Genomic DNA, 15,537 nt, shown 5'->3' with positions numbered 1-15,537 from the left:
AACAAGGGAAAAAGCAAGATCCTCAAACACAACACAGAAAGCACCAATTCAATCACACGTGGTGGAGAAACTCTGGAAGAGATGGAAATTTTCATGCATCTGTGTAGCATCGTCGACGAACAAGGAGAGTTTACTACAGATGTGAAGGCAACGATTGGAAAGGTAGGAGCAGCATTCCCACAGTCGAAGAACATATGGAAATCAATAACTACGGACAAGATAGCCTCCATCACAACTTACAGAGACGAAAAATTGGTCTTTATCTATCAATGGAGTAAGATCCTAACTAGAAGATAGACTACATGTCAATAGTCGATCTTGTAATTAGTTTGGAATCAGATAAGCTGCAAGTCTGGTTCAAAAGGCATATTTATAGGAAATTTCGCAATTGAGATGGATGCAATTCAACATAAGTCTGCTGAGAGGGTTTTAAAACAGTAAACAAACATGTTAAACTACATTTAATGTCCATCAAGAGATCATTTCTTCGATAGTAGCGTCATTCTACTATTTAGCACACTATTTTGCCATGTGTATGGTTTCAACAGGCATTTCTGATGTAAAAACCAAAGTTTGCATGTGTATAACAACTGCTCTGCTTATTTCCAGAGTTTTGAACTGATAGCGCAATAAATTACATGCTAAGGGGACTTAAAAGGTGGATCAATTTCCTCCTGTTCGACACGTCGTTTAGTGATGAGACTAAAAGTGGGTTGATATCCAATCGAACGGGAAGTTTAGTCCTAACGTGATTTACATTCCTCAAACTTATGCTGTGTTCTTACGCAGCAAAAGTACCATTCCTGATCTAGAGAGTCTATTCTGAGCTATACGTTCTATAGATTACTTTTTTTTGAGTTTCACCCAACTTAATAGTTAACTGTGGTTCTGCCCCAGCTTACTACCCGGGATGTCTTTGTTTCGCAGCGACAGAAAAACAGGAATTGGGAGTGGAGTAGCCTTATACATACGATCATGCCTGAAGGTACACCAAGTTCACAACCAAGAATTTATTAATCTTGACGAATCCGTATGGTTCTCAGTCAGATTGTCACCACCTCGGGGTGCCTAGTTGGGATCATCTACAGGAAGCCCACTGCTGACATCGAGTACGATGAACGCTTCTCGGACTCGCTCATATCCTGATTCTAGGGGATTCCAATCTTCCTAGAGTCAGTTTCGCGGAACATACGTATATTGGAGGTGACAACTCAACTGAAGCTCGGTTCTTCAACCTCTTTGAGGATCTGGGATTATTCGAAATTATGAAGTCGGGAACTCGTTGGAGAAACAGTCAGACGCTGTCACGCTTAGACTGGGTATTTACAAATGAAGAATTCCTAGTCGACGACCTCTCAATTCTGTCTCCCTGGAGGAAAAGTGATCACGCCGTTCTATCCTTCAGTTTTGTCAGCAAAACTGAGCTAAGATATCCCACCAACAACAGGCACTGGAATTTAAAACGGTTGAATGTGTTAGCTTTACATGACAATCTACAACAGGTGGATTGGGATGTTCACCCTCAACTTAACGTGGATGCTCATTGGGATTTCTTACTGCACACACTCTTATGTACTACGAAGCATTCAGCTCCTCAAACGGTCCCCAAAAGCTACAAACAACCTACAATCATTAAGAACCGCACTCGTCGTTTGCTAAGCAGCAAAAGGCACCGTTGGGCAGAATACCAACGAACTGATAACAATGGCGCGTACAGGCAATACAAACATTCAAGGAACATATACACAAAGGCAATAAGAGAAGACAGGCTTCAGTACCAGACCAAGCTTATCGATAGATTTGTCTCCAATCCGAAAAGCTTATTTCGTTATGCAGCTTCTCTTCGACAAGGCAAAACTGGAGTTTCCCAGCTGCTAGGTCCAAATGGTCCGGACAATAACGACGGTGATGGTGTTAATCTTTTGGCTGAACAATACTCTCGGACATTTCAACCGACCCACATCAACTACACTGATGAAAACTTCACCTGCGCCTGCACAGGACTTTCTGAAGTGGACCTGAGCGCTGACCTGGTACTCCGTTGATAGGGTCAACCATATATGTCTTGTCAATAAGCTTAGACGATTGGGTATCAAACCCTCTCTGATTAACTGGCTCACTTCATATCTAGAAAACCGACATTTTAAGGTCAGGGTTAACTTCACTCTCTCTCACGCTATTGGATGTCCTAGTGGGGTCCCCCAGGGCTCAATACTAGGACCTCTTCTCTTCTTGATTTATATTAACGATCTTCCTCAACAAGTTTCATCTGATTTATTGCTTTTTGCTGATGATGTGAAACTTTGGAGAGAGATACGTACTCACAATGATATACTAGTTCTGCAGGAGGATCTGACTCGACTTCAAAGTTGGGCAGACGACAACGGACTTACCTTCAACACTTCAAAGTGCAAAGTAGTCCATCTGAGACATGTTGCAGACTATAGTTATAACTTAGGTAACTCACCTCTAGAAGTTTCCCAAGTTGAAAAAGATTTAGGAGTGTTGGTACCCTACGACCTGAAATCGTATGCGAACTGTGACAAAAACGCCTCTCAAGCAAACCTTGCACTGGTAACATTGAAGCGCATTTTTGGCCAGTTTGACGGTAGAACCTTCCACATAATCTTCAACAGTTTTATTCGTCCCCACTTAGAGTACGGAAACATAGTATTTCCTCCCTCCCTCCAAAAGGATAAGGTCACTCTGGAACGTATACAACGTCGAGCCACGAAATCAGTTCGGGGTCTCAAATTCAAACCTTATGAAGAGCGCCTCAAATCACTTAACCTTTACCCGTTAGAGTATAGGCGTCTTAGAGGTGATCTTCTTATGACTTATAGTATCCTTAATACTTCTGGTCATCCCCTTAAACAACTTCTTAAGCTTAGTCATAACACTAACCTCAGAGGTAACACCCAGAAATTGGAGACCCTACATAGCAGAACAGACTGCAGACACAACTTCTACTCCGTTAGAGTTGTCAAGTGCTGGAATTCGCTGCCGACTGAGCTAGTCCAAGCGACCTCCCAGGAGTCCTTTAAGAGAAAACTTGACTTATTCTTAAGGACTGAGGATAACATATTATTATGATTTACCAAATTATTTTTTTCCCTCTATTATCGTTCATATACCTAGGTTCTTGCCTGGAGGTATTGGTGATCCACTGCTATCAGACATGGAAGCCCGTTAAGCGAAAGCTTCTTCTATTCCGTCCTCAACCATTTGAACCATTTGAACCATTTGACCTTGGGGAAATCAAGTCCAAGATTTGATTCAAATGGAATCTACTTTTTCAGAGGAGTTACTGAGGGTCTACTATCGGCGACTTTTCCCGTGCAATCTACTTGCACAGTGGCTTACATATAATTCTCGGAGTAGTGGAGTAAATTGTGTTATATAATCTTGGTAGCTTTCTAAAAGAGAATTTAGCTTCACACTAAACGGTGATATCTATCTTCGGTATCAGAGTTTTGACTCGTCGGCGGACCTTAGAAAGGAGCTAGTCAAGTTATGCCCTATTAAGATTGATATTGGGGCAGTTTACTCAAATGCTCCGAGGCTTCACCGTTCAATTCTATCTTCTTCACTCAAGGTGAGCTTTCTCAGTGCTTTGTTGATTATATCATTTGGCTGTCTTGTAGAACCATATTGTTCCAGGGTAGCTAGTGTCTGTAGTCCATCAGGTTAAGTTGTTTACGACTTATTTGTAACAGTTTCTTATGTCGACTTAGAGTTCTCGGTATACTGAGGTTCGTAAGACAGTCACTTAGTCATATCATTCCAGTCTTCAGTCTTCAGTCTTCAGTAATAAGGATAGTAGGTTGATGAACCTGTGTTAATCCTGACAGATTTCCTTCCAGTGAAGGTCCAGCTTCTTCTTGAAAATGTTCGCTGATGGTGCTGATACCACTTGTTCTGGTAAAGCGTTCCAGTCATTGACCACTCGATGAGAAAAACGGGACCCCACCTTTAATTTATTAGATCGCGGTTTCAGAACCTTCTTGCTATGACCCCGGAGATTATTAGTGCTGGAGGGAGCAAAAAGGTAAGACATATTAACACCCAGATCATAATTAAAGATACGAAATGCCAGTATAAGGTCACCTCGCGTCCTACGATAAGATAAGGGGAAAAGATTTAGACGTTTTAAACGCTCATCGTAAGGGAGTTTGGAAAGACCCTTTACTAATTTTGTCCCTACACGCTGGACACGCTCAAGCGATTTAGTATCCTTTATCAGACAAGGGCTAGCTGCTTGGATACAGTATTCTAAGTGTGGCCTTACATAGGTGGGATATAAAATTCGAAAAATATCCTCGTCAAAGCATTTAAATGCTCTGCGAAGCGACCATAGCGCGCGATAGCCTTTGGAAGCAACCGCACTGCAGTGCGTTGTAGTTTTTAAGTCGTGACTTATAATTACTCCTAAGTCTTTATGCGCATGAACGCGTGGCAGAGATGTACCATTAATGGTATAGTGGTAACTAATATCGTGCCCGATGTGCATGAACACGCTCTTCCTAGAATTAACTTCCAGGCCCCAATCATGAGCCCACCTAACTAATTCGTCTAAATCTGCTTGTAGATAACAACGATCAGTCTCATTTCTTATTGTTCTCCAGATTTTAACATCATCCGCAAACAATAACGTCGACGACTTAAGTAATAAAGGTAGTTCATTAATATACAGAAGGAAAAGTAAAGGGCCCAAGATGGTGCCTTGGGGTACACCACTTTTGACCGGTTTCCATTCGGATAGAGTTCCATTGACTCTCACTCTCTGTCTGCGGTCACATAAGAAGCTTCCTATCCATTCCTGTATAGTTCCGAAAAAAAATTGTCGGTCAATTCGATTTGTCACTATTATTTAGTCGGAAATTCTTGCTTTTAGTAGGCTGTTACGTCGTGGTGGTTGTAGTGGACTTTTTTCACATATGTAGCCCGCATTGGATGGATACATGACTAACTTTTTTTAAACCATTGTAATCTCATGCTTCATGTCGCAAGTTTATTTTTACTGAAAGCAAATCAAATAAGAAATTTTTTCTGAGGAAAAAACAAGTGTTGACATTTACTTTGACGAAGGACAACCACCAGGACACTCAAACTGTTGGCTTATTAAGCCAGCGGTTTGAGTCTGTCAATTAAGGGACGAGTATACTGCTCGATAGTTCTGTTCCGATTTACGGCTGCGAAATGTGGCCGTTAAGAGTAAAGGATACTCGTAAGTTACTAGTATTTGACCACAGATGCCTTAAAGATATTGCTCGCATCTGCTGGGATCACCGGGTACGTAATATTGAAGTTAGACACAAAATATTAGGGAATGACGGTAAATCAGTTGATTAGGTTGGGAATCGTCATCATTTGAGATGGTTGGGCCACGTATTACGTATGCCTGGACACCGGTTACCACGACGCGCAATGCTGGCTAGTGTTGGGGATGGCTGGAAGAGAGTTAGGGGCGGCCAAACCGAAACGTGGCATCAGTGCTTGAAGTCACTAACTTCTAGTCTGAGCAGACTACTTGGTTGGGGTCCGCGTGCTTATCGTAACCAATGGTTGGAGACTCTGTATGACATGGTTTAGAATCTATCACAATGGCGCAGGTGTACACACTCTTTGTCTTCCCTTAAACTATGAGATTAAAATTGCTTCATATCTTTCTTCCTATACTATATCGTTATATTCAATTTTTCTTTTATATATTACCACCATTGAATTAACTACTTCTATGAATTTGGTGTTGATCTTGTTGTGCTAATGAGGCATGGTAACTTGGATCGACGCATATCTGTGCCTGGTCCTACGTTGTAACTGACTGACTGGCTTAATAAGCTGACAGGTTATTTCGTAATTCTACCTGTGTAGTCTACAGTATGTATCTGTAAGTTATGAATGAAAACTAGACAGACACCTGCGTTTAATGACTAGTTCTCTTCGGCGTGTGATAAACGTAGTTCATCTTGTGTTGGCTGTTAGTAATAGCACAGTTGTGTGCCCGTTTACCATAGTTTATCCTTTCTGAGTAAGCGAGCAAAGTAAAGTTTCTGCTAGCCGTGTTATTCCTTGTTTTACTTTACGTGACGATATGCTTTGATGACTAGTGGCTCTCAGTTCATGTCATCATGATACTTCTGACCTTTCAAATAAATTTATTCCATCTCGATATTGGCTCATGATCCTGCACTTAGCATAAATGTGTTAATAATTCTTGGTCTGATTCGATATTTATGGTTATCAAGTATATATTGGTATCAAGAATTAGATATGAAGTTTTTTATACATGAATCACGACAACAGATAGCAGTCTAGAATGTTTAAGTCAATCAAATTATTACTGAGTTTTTATTCTGCAGGCAAAACTAAAAATTTTGACCTTTTCATAACTTGTGTACAGATTTTTCTTGCCTGCACTCAAAGTTCATATTTTTCATGATACCTAGTTTTCGCCTTTGTAGATAATATTTCAGGTACAGGTTCAATTCCTAAGTTTGAAACTTTGTTTCTGAACTAAAACACTAATCTTGTACATGTATCGGGATACTTATTGAAGGTATCGGGCTGTATTTCAGTGATTGAAATCAAGTTCCTTATACTATATAATAAACTGTCGGCTAAAAATGAGAATTATCACAGCTTTTAATAGTAATACATAGTTTTATTTAGCAGTTATATATCTGTTTTTACCGAAACACGAAACTTTAAACGCTTATATTACTTAAAAGTACAGGTCATATGGAGTGGAGTTGAGCACAAGTATTGCTGCAAACTGTATACATATGCATATGATTTTCTTTTATAATTAGCCTGAATGGAAAGAATTAGTTTTCGATATTGATTTGACTGATTATGATGAAGTTCGTTATTGTTGTGGTGAACAAAGTACTTCTGGATCTCCTGTTTGTCTTCGATGCTGGCCACTTGCTCGTTCTGCAGTCCTCTGTATCGACCGCGCTTTAAGAGAAGACTTTGGCTTTCAGCATTTATTGTGGGTGTATTCAGGTCGTCGTGGGGTTCATTGCTGGGTATGTGATCGTTCCGCTCGGCATTTAGATCAAACTTCGCGTACAGCTATCGCGGAGTATTTAACTTTGGTTAGAGGGGGCAACAGTAAGAAGGTAATTCTACCATTTTTAATTCTTATTGCATGGACTTCGACTTTAGAGAAAATGCTTATGAACATCACACTTGTATTTTCAATAGTGGCGTTTATTATGATTATGAAGAACAATATTAAGGTTGAGGACACACTTAACTAGTATAGAAACCAGTCAGTTATTGTTGAACTTGGTATTACAAATTTCAAAGTTGAAACATGAACACTACTGAACTTGGTTAAATTTTTATGTGTTTGCTTTTTGTTACATGTGAACAGTTGCCAATGCAGAATGTCAAAAATTGTTTTATTAGGAGTTATGTTGAGGAGACAAATTGATACTCTTGTTTCGTGCACAAAAGTACTCGAGCTTTCCTCTCTACGTTTGCCTTTTTACACTCCAGATTGTTTCACATGAATTTTCTCGTAAGGTTTATAGCCAGAAAATAGATGATTTCGAGTAATTGTTAAAACATGTATTTTACCAAGAATGCATCAAAGATCGTTGTTTGCATTTTTTCTCATCTATAACTATCCTTGTTTCTGTTTGCAGTAATTTTTTTTTACGTATTTGAAAAGTAATTGCTACAGTTCGTAGGATCAGCAATTAAAACAGAGGGAATAATGGCTTCTCAGTATTCATGGCTTGGTGGACCAACCAAAATATTTTAACCCTAAACGTATTTGATTCTATTTAGAACAAATAAGCTTGGTTTATTGAAGCAACAGTAGATGTTTCATAGAAGTAGCAACAATTTTACAAAAAGTGTGGAGCTAGTAATGTAGCAACAGAAATAAGAGCACTAGGGGTGGTAATAAAAATCAAATTATATCCCATTTTTAAATGTTATCTTACTACTAATGAAGAACGTAAAGGAAAATTCGTTTCTATCCTTAGCTATGTTTAGTTATTTTTCATATAACTGAATTATGTGGCCATGATCTACCGACCTAGGCAGAGATAGTGCAATTAAGCCATCATTTTTGCACCATCATGTTGAACATTTTGTCTTTTACTGTCAGATCAACATTGTGATATCCCTAGATAGACGTATTACACATCGGGTCTCTGTTCGGAGTGATGTTGTCTTCTACACAATTAGTAGCTATTCACATGCTTAAAGTTATCCCAGCATCCACATTGATCGAGATTGGCTAAAGGATCTCCATCTTCATGTCACACTACTGACCTTTCTTGACTTCCTCAACCTAAATGTAGCTACAACTATGCCTGGATGTTATGATAATACCTCTAGTTTCTAAAATTTCACTCTATTACTTTCCGCACTGTTGGTATTTTTGTTTACTTATTTTGTGGTGTTTTTTAATTTTATATCATTTAATATATATTGTGCGATTTGTTCTTAATGAAGTGAATAATATGAATTTAAAAAATTGTTGAAATAGCTTCGAGATAGTTGTATAGATTTATATTCATTAAACTTTTCAACTAGCCAACACTTACTGCTGGTAACTTCTCAAAATCTTATGATTCACATACACATGGGAATATTGAGCCAATTTTTCATCCTTGTGTGGATGCAGCTTGTGATATCTTAATGCATCGATTCACAACTTATTGCAGTACAGCAAATGGTCAAAATTTATTCGGAAATAAAAAACGTCTAGATAAGTTACTGTCATTTTTACCGGTTGAGTTAAAAGATCTTCGTGAACGACTTTCAGATGAGTGGTCTGTCGATGTTCAAGACAATAAAGAAGAAGTGTCAACAAAAAGATGGAACACATTAAGAAAGTTTTTGAAGGAAAATGGTCGCGCAAATGTTTTGAAAGAAATAGTCTTAAATTTCACATACCCTAGACTAGATGTTAATGTGTCAACAGGTAAGGTTATTTTACTGGTTTGTTTGTCACGTCAAATTGACATTAAGTTACTAAACATCATGGTTACACATATATGGTTATTTTTATCAATTACATGTTTTGGTAAATAACATGTCCATAATCACCACTCAAAAATCACCTTGAAAGTATCAGTTAGGATACTCTAAGCAAAATAAGTTCAAGTAGGCAAACCACACAAATTTTAACTAATGGTAATGCACTATCTTTTTGTCACACTTCTACTGATCATTAAATAGCATTCATTTGTACGATTTAATTATTCACTCAGGTTCTTGGCTTTTATTGTTTCAGTAAATCGTTTTATTCATGTTCATTAATACCATTGATCCTTTATTTTACTATTAACTGTAAAAGGAGCAATTGCTTGAACAGGTGACCATTTACTCATTAAACATACAGATTCGTAGTCAAAGCGACCTTATTTTTTACCTAGCTTACTGAAGTACTTCAGTAGGGTATATTTTCACTTAAAATTAATATATATTGGAATGATTTTCATATCATTCCAAAGCGTACCGGTTGTAATAAGTCTTAACGACTTACTAATTGAATCATTTTTCACATATATAAAAGTTAGTTTTCTGTATAGCCGCTTTGGTAGCCATAAAGTACCATACTACTGGGTTTTTTGACTTGTGTTCGACCATGTAGTTTAACTATAATTAAGCAGTATGCAGTTATTTATTTCACTTCAAAAATAACTTTTCAATGTGAAGAATCTGGGACTATAAAAGCTTGACTGTATAACTTGGTGGTTCATTTATACTTAGGCTTTTTTAGGAATAGATTATCTAAACTAACAGTCATTCTTTTCCAGCCATTACATTCTCATATTTTTGAATTCTAGGTCAATAACATTATATATATATATATATATATATATATATATATATAATTACTAAAACGGGCGTCTGGTCCACCCCATCGTTGCAGAAATTTACTCATGTTTGGTTAGAAATCGTAAAGCAACGTTTATTTGTCCTGATTTATATACTCTGCCTCAACAAAACTGGTTGTGAAATGATGGAGCGAAGTTGTAGCTTAATAAATACCTTTGATAGTGTTGCATTTTCTAAGTTGGGTGATTTAAGTGGAAAGCTTTCGTTGTCGTTCTAGGCAACATCATCGGGATGAAGTTTTTGATTATTCAACATATATTCAGTCAAACCTTTCGGATGACCTTGTTTTTGACTAGTTGTTTTCACGGGTTTTACGATATTCTCGTATGTCACATTTGGTTCAGTCAGTTACAACGTATAACTTGTACTTATGTACATTGGTTCAAGTTGCCATACCTCATTAGCACAGAGAGATGTCAGGCCCAATCCCAGAATAGCAGGGGTCGTAACAGTATCAGTGGTAATAAGAGAAATTCGCCATCGAACGTACGACTCTCCTACCTCTTTTCGTGCCTACCCCTACACCAGGGAACATCGGCCGTCGAGGTAGATGGTTGGTAGGCATATGTAACACTTCCCAACCAACTCAGTTGATGAAAGTTTACTACCTCACCAGTCGATTCGCCTGTTGCTTTATTCCTAACCTAGCCACTGCTTACTCGGTAGTCCCAAAGTACACGAACAATGCTCCTAAGACACCTATGATCGAATACTAGTAACATCTACTCTTAACAACCATGTTTCACACTCACAAAGTAGAACGGGTTGAACTACCGTGCAGTAAACTCATTTTTCGGGTAGACAGATATCTCGCCTACACTACAAGTGCGCATGTTGGCAAAAGCCAATCGGGATTTTTGGATCGATGCCGAGGTTTCGTCAGACACCAGTTAACCAGGACTAATGGGATTCCCAAGATAGGTGAGGCTATCGATACGCCTAACTACTTCATTCTCTATCACCCATTCCTGAAGTAACATTTTACATTTGGGCGAGAGAACCGCATACCAAATATGGTTATATTGTTTGAAGTGGTCAGAAAACTGCATTTTGTCAGTGTCTTCATCAAACAGAACTATGTCATATACATACTCTAGTTGAACAAGTGAATCTTGGTAGATGATCAACGCCTAAAGAATCAGACGATGGAAGTGTTGTTTCCAAAAGCATGTCTATGACAAAGTTAAATAAATATGGAGAAAGCAGACGACCCTGACGAACACCGCTTGAAGTAACTAATTCCGATGATAGTTTGTAGGGGCTGGTACTATGTCAAGCCCACATAGGTTATTCTAGCCTCTGGGCAGACCAGTCTATTCATTTTTCTCAAGCCATGTTTTTACCCTGTCACTTATTCCCTTATCAGCCTTGATTGTTTTTGTGTGGGCATGTGTGTGTACATTGCTTATCCTACTCGTCACATGTCTGTAGATTATTTTTGTGTGACTATAAATATCGATCCATGTTTGGTTAAATCGAGTTGGCTCATTTGCCTTCTCCATTGCACGTCATTTCGTTTTGTTCCGCTTTCTCTACTTCGTTTCCTTGATTGTATGTCCAGATCCACAGTCGTATGAAATATACGAATTCATGATTCATCCTCATGCTTGACTTATTTAATTCTGTTATTCGCTAACGCGATTTAAGTCGACAATTATATACGAGGATTAGTGGCATGTATATTTCGATAACGATCAACAAACGATCTAACTGGAGTCAGATACTGGGTCACTAAAAGTTCACCATAAGCTATGACTCAACCAGAAGGGTTTGAGTAGACAGCCTGTACAAGGTTAATGTACCTCTTTAGTACACCTTTCAATGACAGACAGTGACGTAAAATCTCACGACCAACAGAGTCGAACGCTGCCTTAAAGTCAAGGAATACAACTATAGTAGGACGTCGTAAAGTATGTCTATATTCTAGAATCTGCCGAAAGGCGAATATATAGTCTATACATCCACGTTCAGGTCTGAATCCAGCCTGGCTTTCTCGGGTTTGCTTTTCTCAAGCTTCAGTTAGACGTCGAAGTATTATTGGGGCTAATATTTAAGACATTATATTAGTTAAACTTATTCCTCCGTGATTGTCACAAGAGAATTTTTGTCCTTTCTTATAAATTGGGACGATTAAGACCAGTCAGATGGGATTATGTTCCCATATTTTAGCTAAGATTTCAGTTAATCCAACTGCTAAAACTAAACTACTATTATCGAAAGCGTCAGGGATTAGTCCATCAGGCTTTTCTGCTCTCCCTTGCTTTAGATTAATTTTTTCAACCTCACTAAGAGTTTGAGGGCTTACATCAGTTTGGCATTCAGGTTGCTTGGAGACAGTCAGTAACTGAAGTGTGGCTAAAGGCCAGTTGAACTGTTCTTTAAAGTGTTCTGCTCTTCGATTCGAACTCCTGGGTTGGGAAAGAACAATAGTCCCATCTTTTTTCATCATTAAGTTGTACCCTAAGGGGTTTTCTTTCTGTGGCCTTTCTACGTTCAGTAAGGCGCAGACAAATACAGGCTCGAATTAAAGCATGGTCTGAGTCTAAAAAATGTGCTCCAGAATGAACGACAGTCTTCAATCGAGCCCCTCCAACCATGGTTAAAGGCAATATGATGTATTTGAGTCTGTCGATGAGTCTGTTGTGGAGGTCTCCCCATCAGACGATGGTTCTCATTTTGTTTAGAGTTGGTGCTTGTCAGAAATAGACGGTTGTATAAGCATAGTTGCAACAGACGATCTCCATTATCTGTTCTCTGAGTCACAACACCGTCAGATCCACCTAAGTGCTTTCCAGTTTGGTTTAGTATACTTAATTGAACATTAAAATCGCCTGCTACTATTACTACATCAGATCGTTTAGCTTTTTAAAGGAGGTTGGATAGCTTATTACGAAGTTCATCTTTAACTTTATCTGAGCTGCAATCAGTGAAAGCGTAGGCAGAGACAACGAAAAGACAATAGCGCGTGTATTCATCTTTCCTAGTTCCTACCATCCTGTTTAGTCGAACAACACACAAGCAACTGTCTACTGAAATCCAGTCTAGGAGAGTCTGTTCTACTTTGGAACTTAGTGCTATACCTACACCAGCGAAGCCATGGGAATTAGCAGTCGGGTCTCCAGATACACAAAGGGTAAATCACGCCGGTCCTTAATATTGACAAGGTGAGTTCAAATGAATGACCATAGTTGGATCCTGTATGTGCGTTTCGGACATTAAAAGCTCCATCGTTCAGTTTAGAGCTTAGTTCTAGGAGACCAGGGATAATATTTCATGAATTCAAGTCATAAGCATTACTGACGCGTGATTAAGATAAATAAGAGGGGTTAGTCGTAGGGATAGAAGATTTGTTAAGAAATCAGGGAGGGATGTAATAGTCAACAAGATGATTTCGGTTCTGATAGAGGTGTGAGGGCGGTTGTTACTTCCCGGTTGCCCACACTGTGAAAGGATTTTTCTTGAGGGATCTGAAAAGGAAGGTTAATTAGTAGTTGTCTTAGCGACCTGGGTGCGTGACTGTAGAGCCCAAGGGGCAACTGTCTGAGGTCGGTCTCGCACGACCTTTTTATGAGAAAATTTTGATGTTTTGGCTCTCTACTTCAGAAAGCCTTACCACCGGAGACGGAAATCCATGGGGTAAGGTGAGGTGTGATATCTTTGGGGTCGACCTTTTCTAGCCCCTTCCTTCCATTTTAAAAGAAGGCATCACCTCAGATGCTGGATGTCCGAGGGAATACCTTACTGTTGTCACACCCCTCTGTAGTCAACAGTAGGATTTCACCATCGGGCTTCTTTTGGTTTTACCTTTCTCTGACTGACCTGCCTGGCATGGTAGGATCCAAAGGGATATGTGTTCCAGTCAATGTAGCTGGGTTGAGTCATCATGATAGGCAAGCCCGACCACCACTTCAAGGTAGCAGCTACGGTCGGGCTACATTTGATGAATAAATGTCAAAATACTGAATCGAGGTAATTCCAATAATTTCAGTGACCATTCTGTCCGAATCGATAGACACATCGACATAAATGGAATCACACGATTAGAGATCAACACAGAAAAACAGTGGGTAGATAAAGATAATAACACTTGGGAATACAATGAGTCATCATCAACCATCAGAGAGGACTGACATAGTGCTTGTGAAATAATCGATAAGCCAATTAATACTAGAAGTAGGGACTATTGATACTGTCCAGGATAACATCAAAGACTTCTCAATTAAACCAATCAACTCAGAGAACCTAAAGCCATCAAAAACTTTTTAATTCAAGGTAACTTTAAATAAGACATTAAATAGGAATAATATATTTGTAAAATCTCAGCGAATGAATTTGTAGTAAATCCAACGTTTCGCCTGGCAATCTGGTCCAAGCTTTTTCAAGGAATTATAATCAAACATTAAAATTATCGAATATAAATAGGTACATGGTTCTCCGAGTTCATTATACACTGAATAGGTCATCCAATCAACTCGGCGCTCAAATACTGTGAAACTATTCGTTCTAATTTAGACGAGAGTTCTTATATAACTTTAAATAAGTTTTAATATTTAGATATTTTTTCCACTTTATTGTTTTTTTCTTATTGGGTTTCTATTATCCATCATTCCTTATAGGTCTTAACCATTTACTGAAGAGTCCATTTTGTGTACATCCAAAAACTGGTCATATATGTATACCTTTTAATCCACAAGAAGTTGATAAACTTGATCCATTTAATGTACCAACATTAAATGAACTTGTGGAACAGCTTTCTTCTGTAACAAATGATGAACATGATTGTAGTAATAATGATGAAAATATTTCATCCAATGATAAACATTTATTATCATTTAAGAATACTTCTTTAAGGTCTTCAATTGAGTATTTTGAGACTTTCATAAAACATGTTTTAAAAGCAGAAAATTCATGTATGAATGTTGATCAAGTTGAAGGTAATTCAGATTCATTTAAACCTATCCCTGCATTTTAACACCTTTTTATACTTTTTGTAAAAGAGATTTGAAAGATTTTGTATATGAATTATGTTATTAGATAAATATTATTTTTATTTGAATGCGCTTTTTATTTTCAGTAGTTTACATAGTATGATAACTTCAATGTAAGCAGATTCGTGCCTGATCATATATTGTTTATGATTGATTACATGTTTCATACATAAAATAAGAGCGACAATACGATACGTTTGTGCATTATGTTAATATTTCGCAACTCCGACTTCATTACAGTCAACAACATTACTTATATCTACTTCTTTCTTATCCTGCTAACTAAAGTCAATAGGATCAGCTAAGTAATTGAAGCTTTTTGATGATAATCTCAATGTATCAAGTATAATGATTAAGATTTATGGACTGAGTTTTTATCAGATGGTAGAAATCATAGTAAAAATGTATTAAAATTCTATGAGCATATTTCATACCGAACAATTTAATGCGGTGAAAATTCGTTCTAGTCGATATTGGTTTCCTTTCTCATAAGTTGTTATGTCTCATGGACGAACGCTGTTGCTCACAAATTAAATCGTATTGAAAGATACTGTCTTAGTGAGAAATAATGGACAGACGAAGATGAAGCATAAAATTTATAAGACAACATTTTACAATAGTTATCTTAGTAATGCATTTTTGTACTTGTGATCATATTGGAAGTCCTACTCACTGCCTCCTC

General features: G+C 38.0%; 1 protein-coding gene across 1 annotated transcript; it reads left to right on the top strand.

The window, feature by feature from the left end:
- Positions 1 to 393: 393 nt before the first annotated feature.
- Positions 394 to 14,839, top strand: Smp_160190 (hypothetical protein; the record flags this gene model as incomplete). The annotated part of the gene is made up of 5 exons (XM_018797055.1): positions 394 to 437; positions 3,424 to 3,595; positions 6,813 to 7,213; positions 8,688 to 8,947; positions 14,484 to 14,839. The coding sequence occupies 5 exons, from the start codon at positions 394 to 396 to the stop codon at positions 14,837 to 14,839; spliced, it is 1,233 nt and encodes a 410-aa protein (XP_018652134.1).
- Between the last annotated feature and the right edge of the window lie 698 nt (positions 14,840 to 15,537).

The sequence above is a fragment of the Schistosoma mansoni genome, chromosome 4, assembly GCF_000237925.1.
Source record: "Schistosoma mansoni strain Puerto Rico chromosome 4, complete genome".
NCBI classification, from domain to species: Eukaryota; Metazoa; Platyhelminthes; class Trematoda; order Strigeidida; family Schistosomatidae; genus Schistosoma; species Schistosoma mansoni.
Note: the sequence above shows the minus strand (reverse complement) of the source record. Positions and strands in the feature narration are given on the sequence as shown.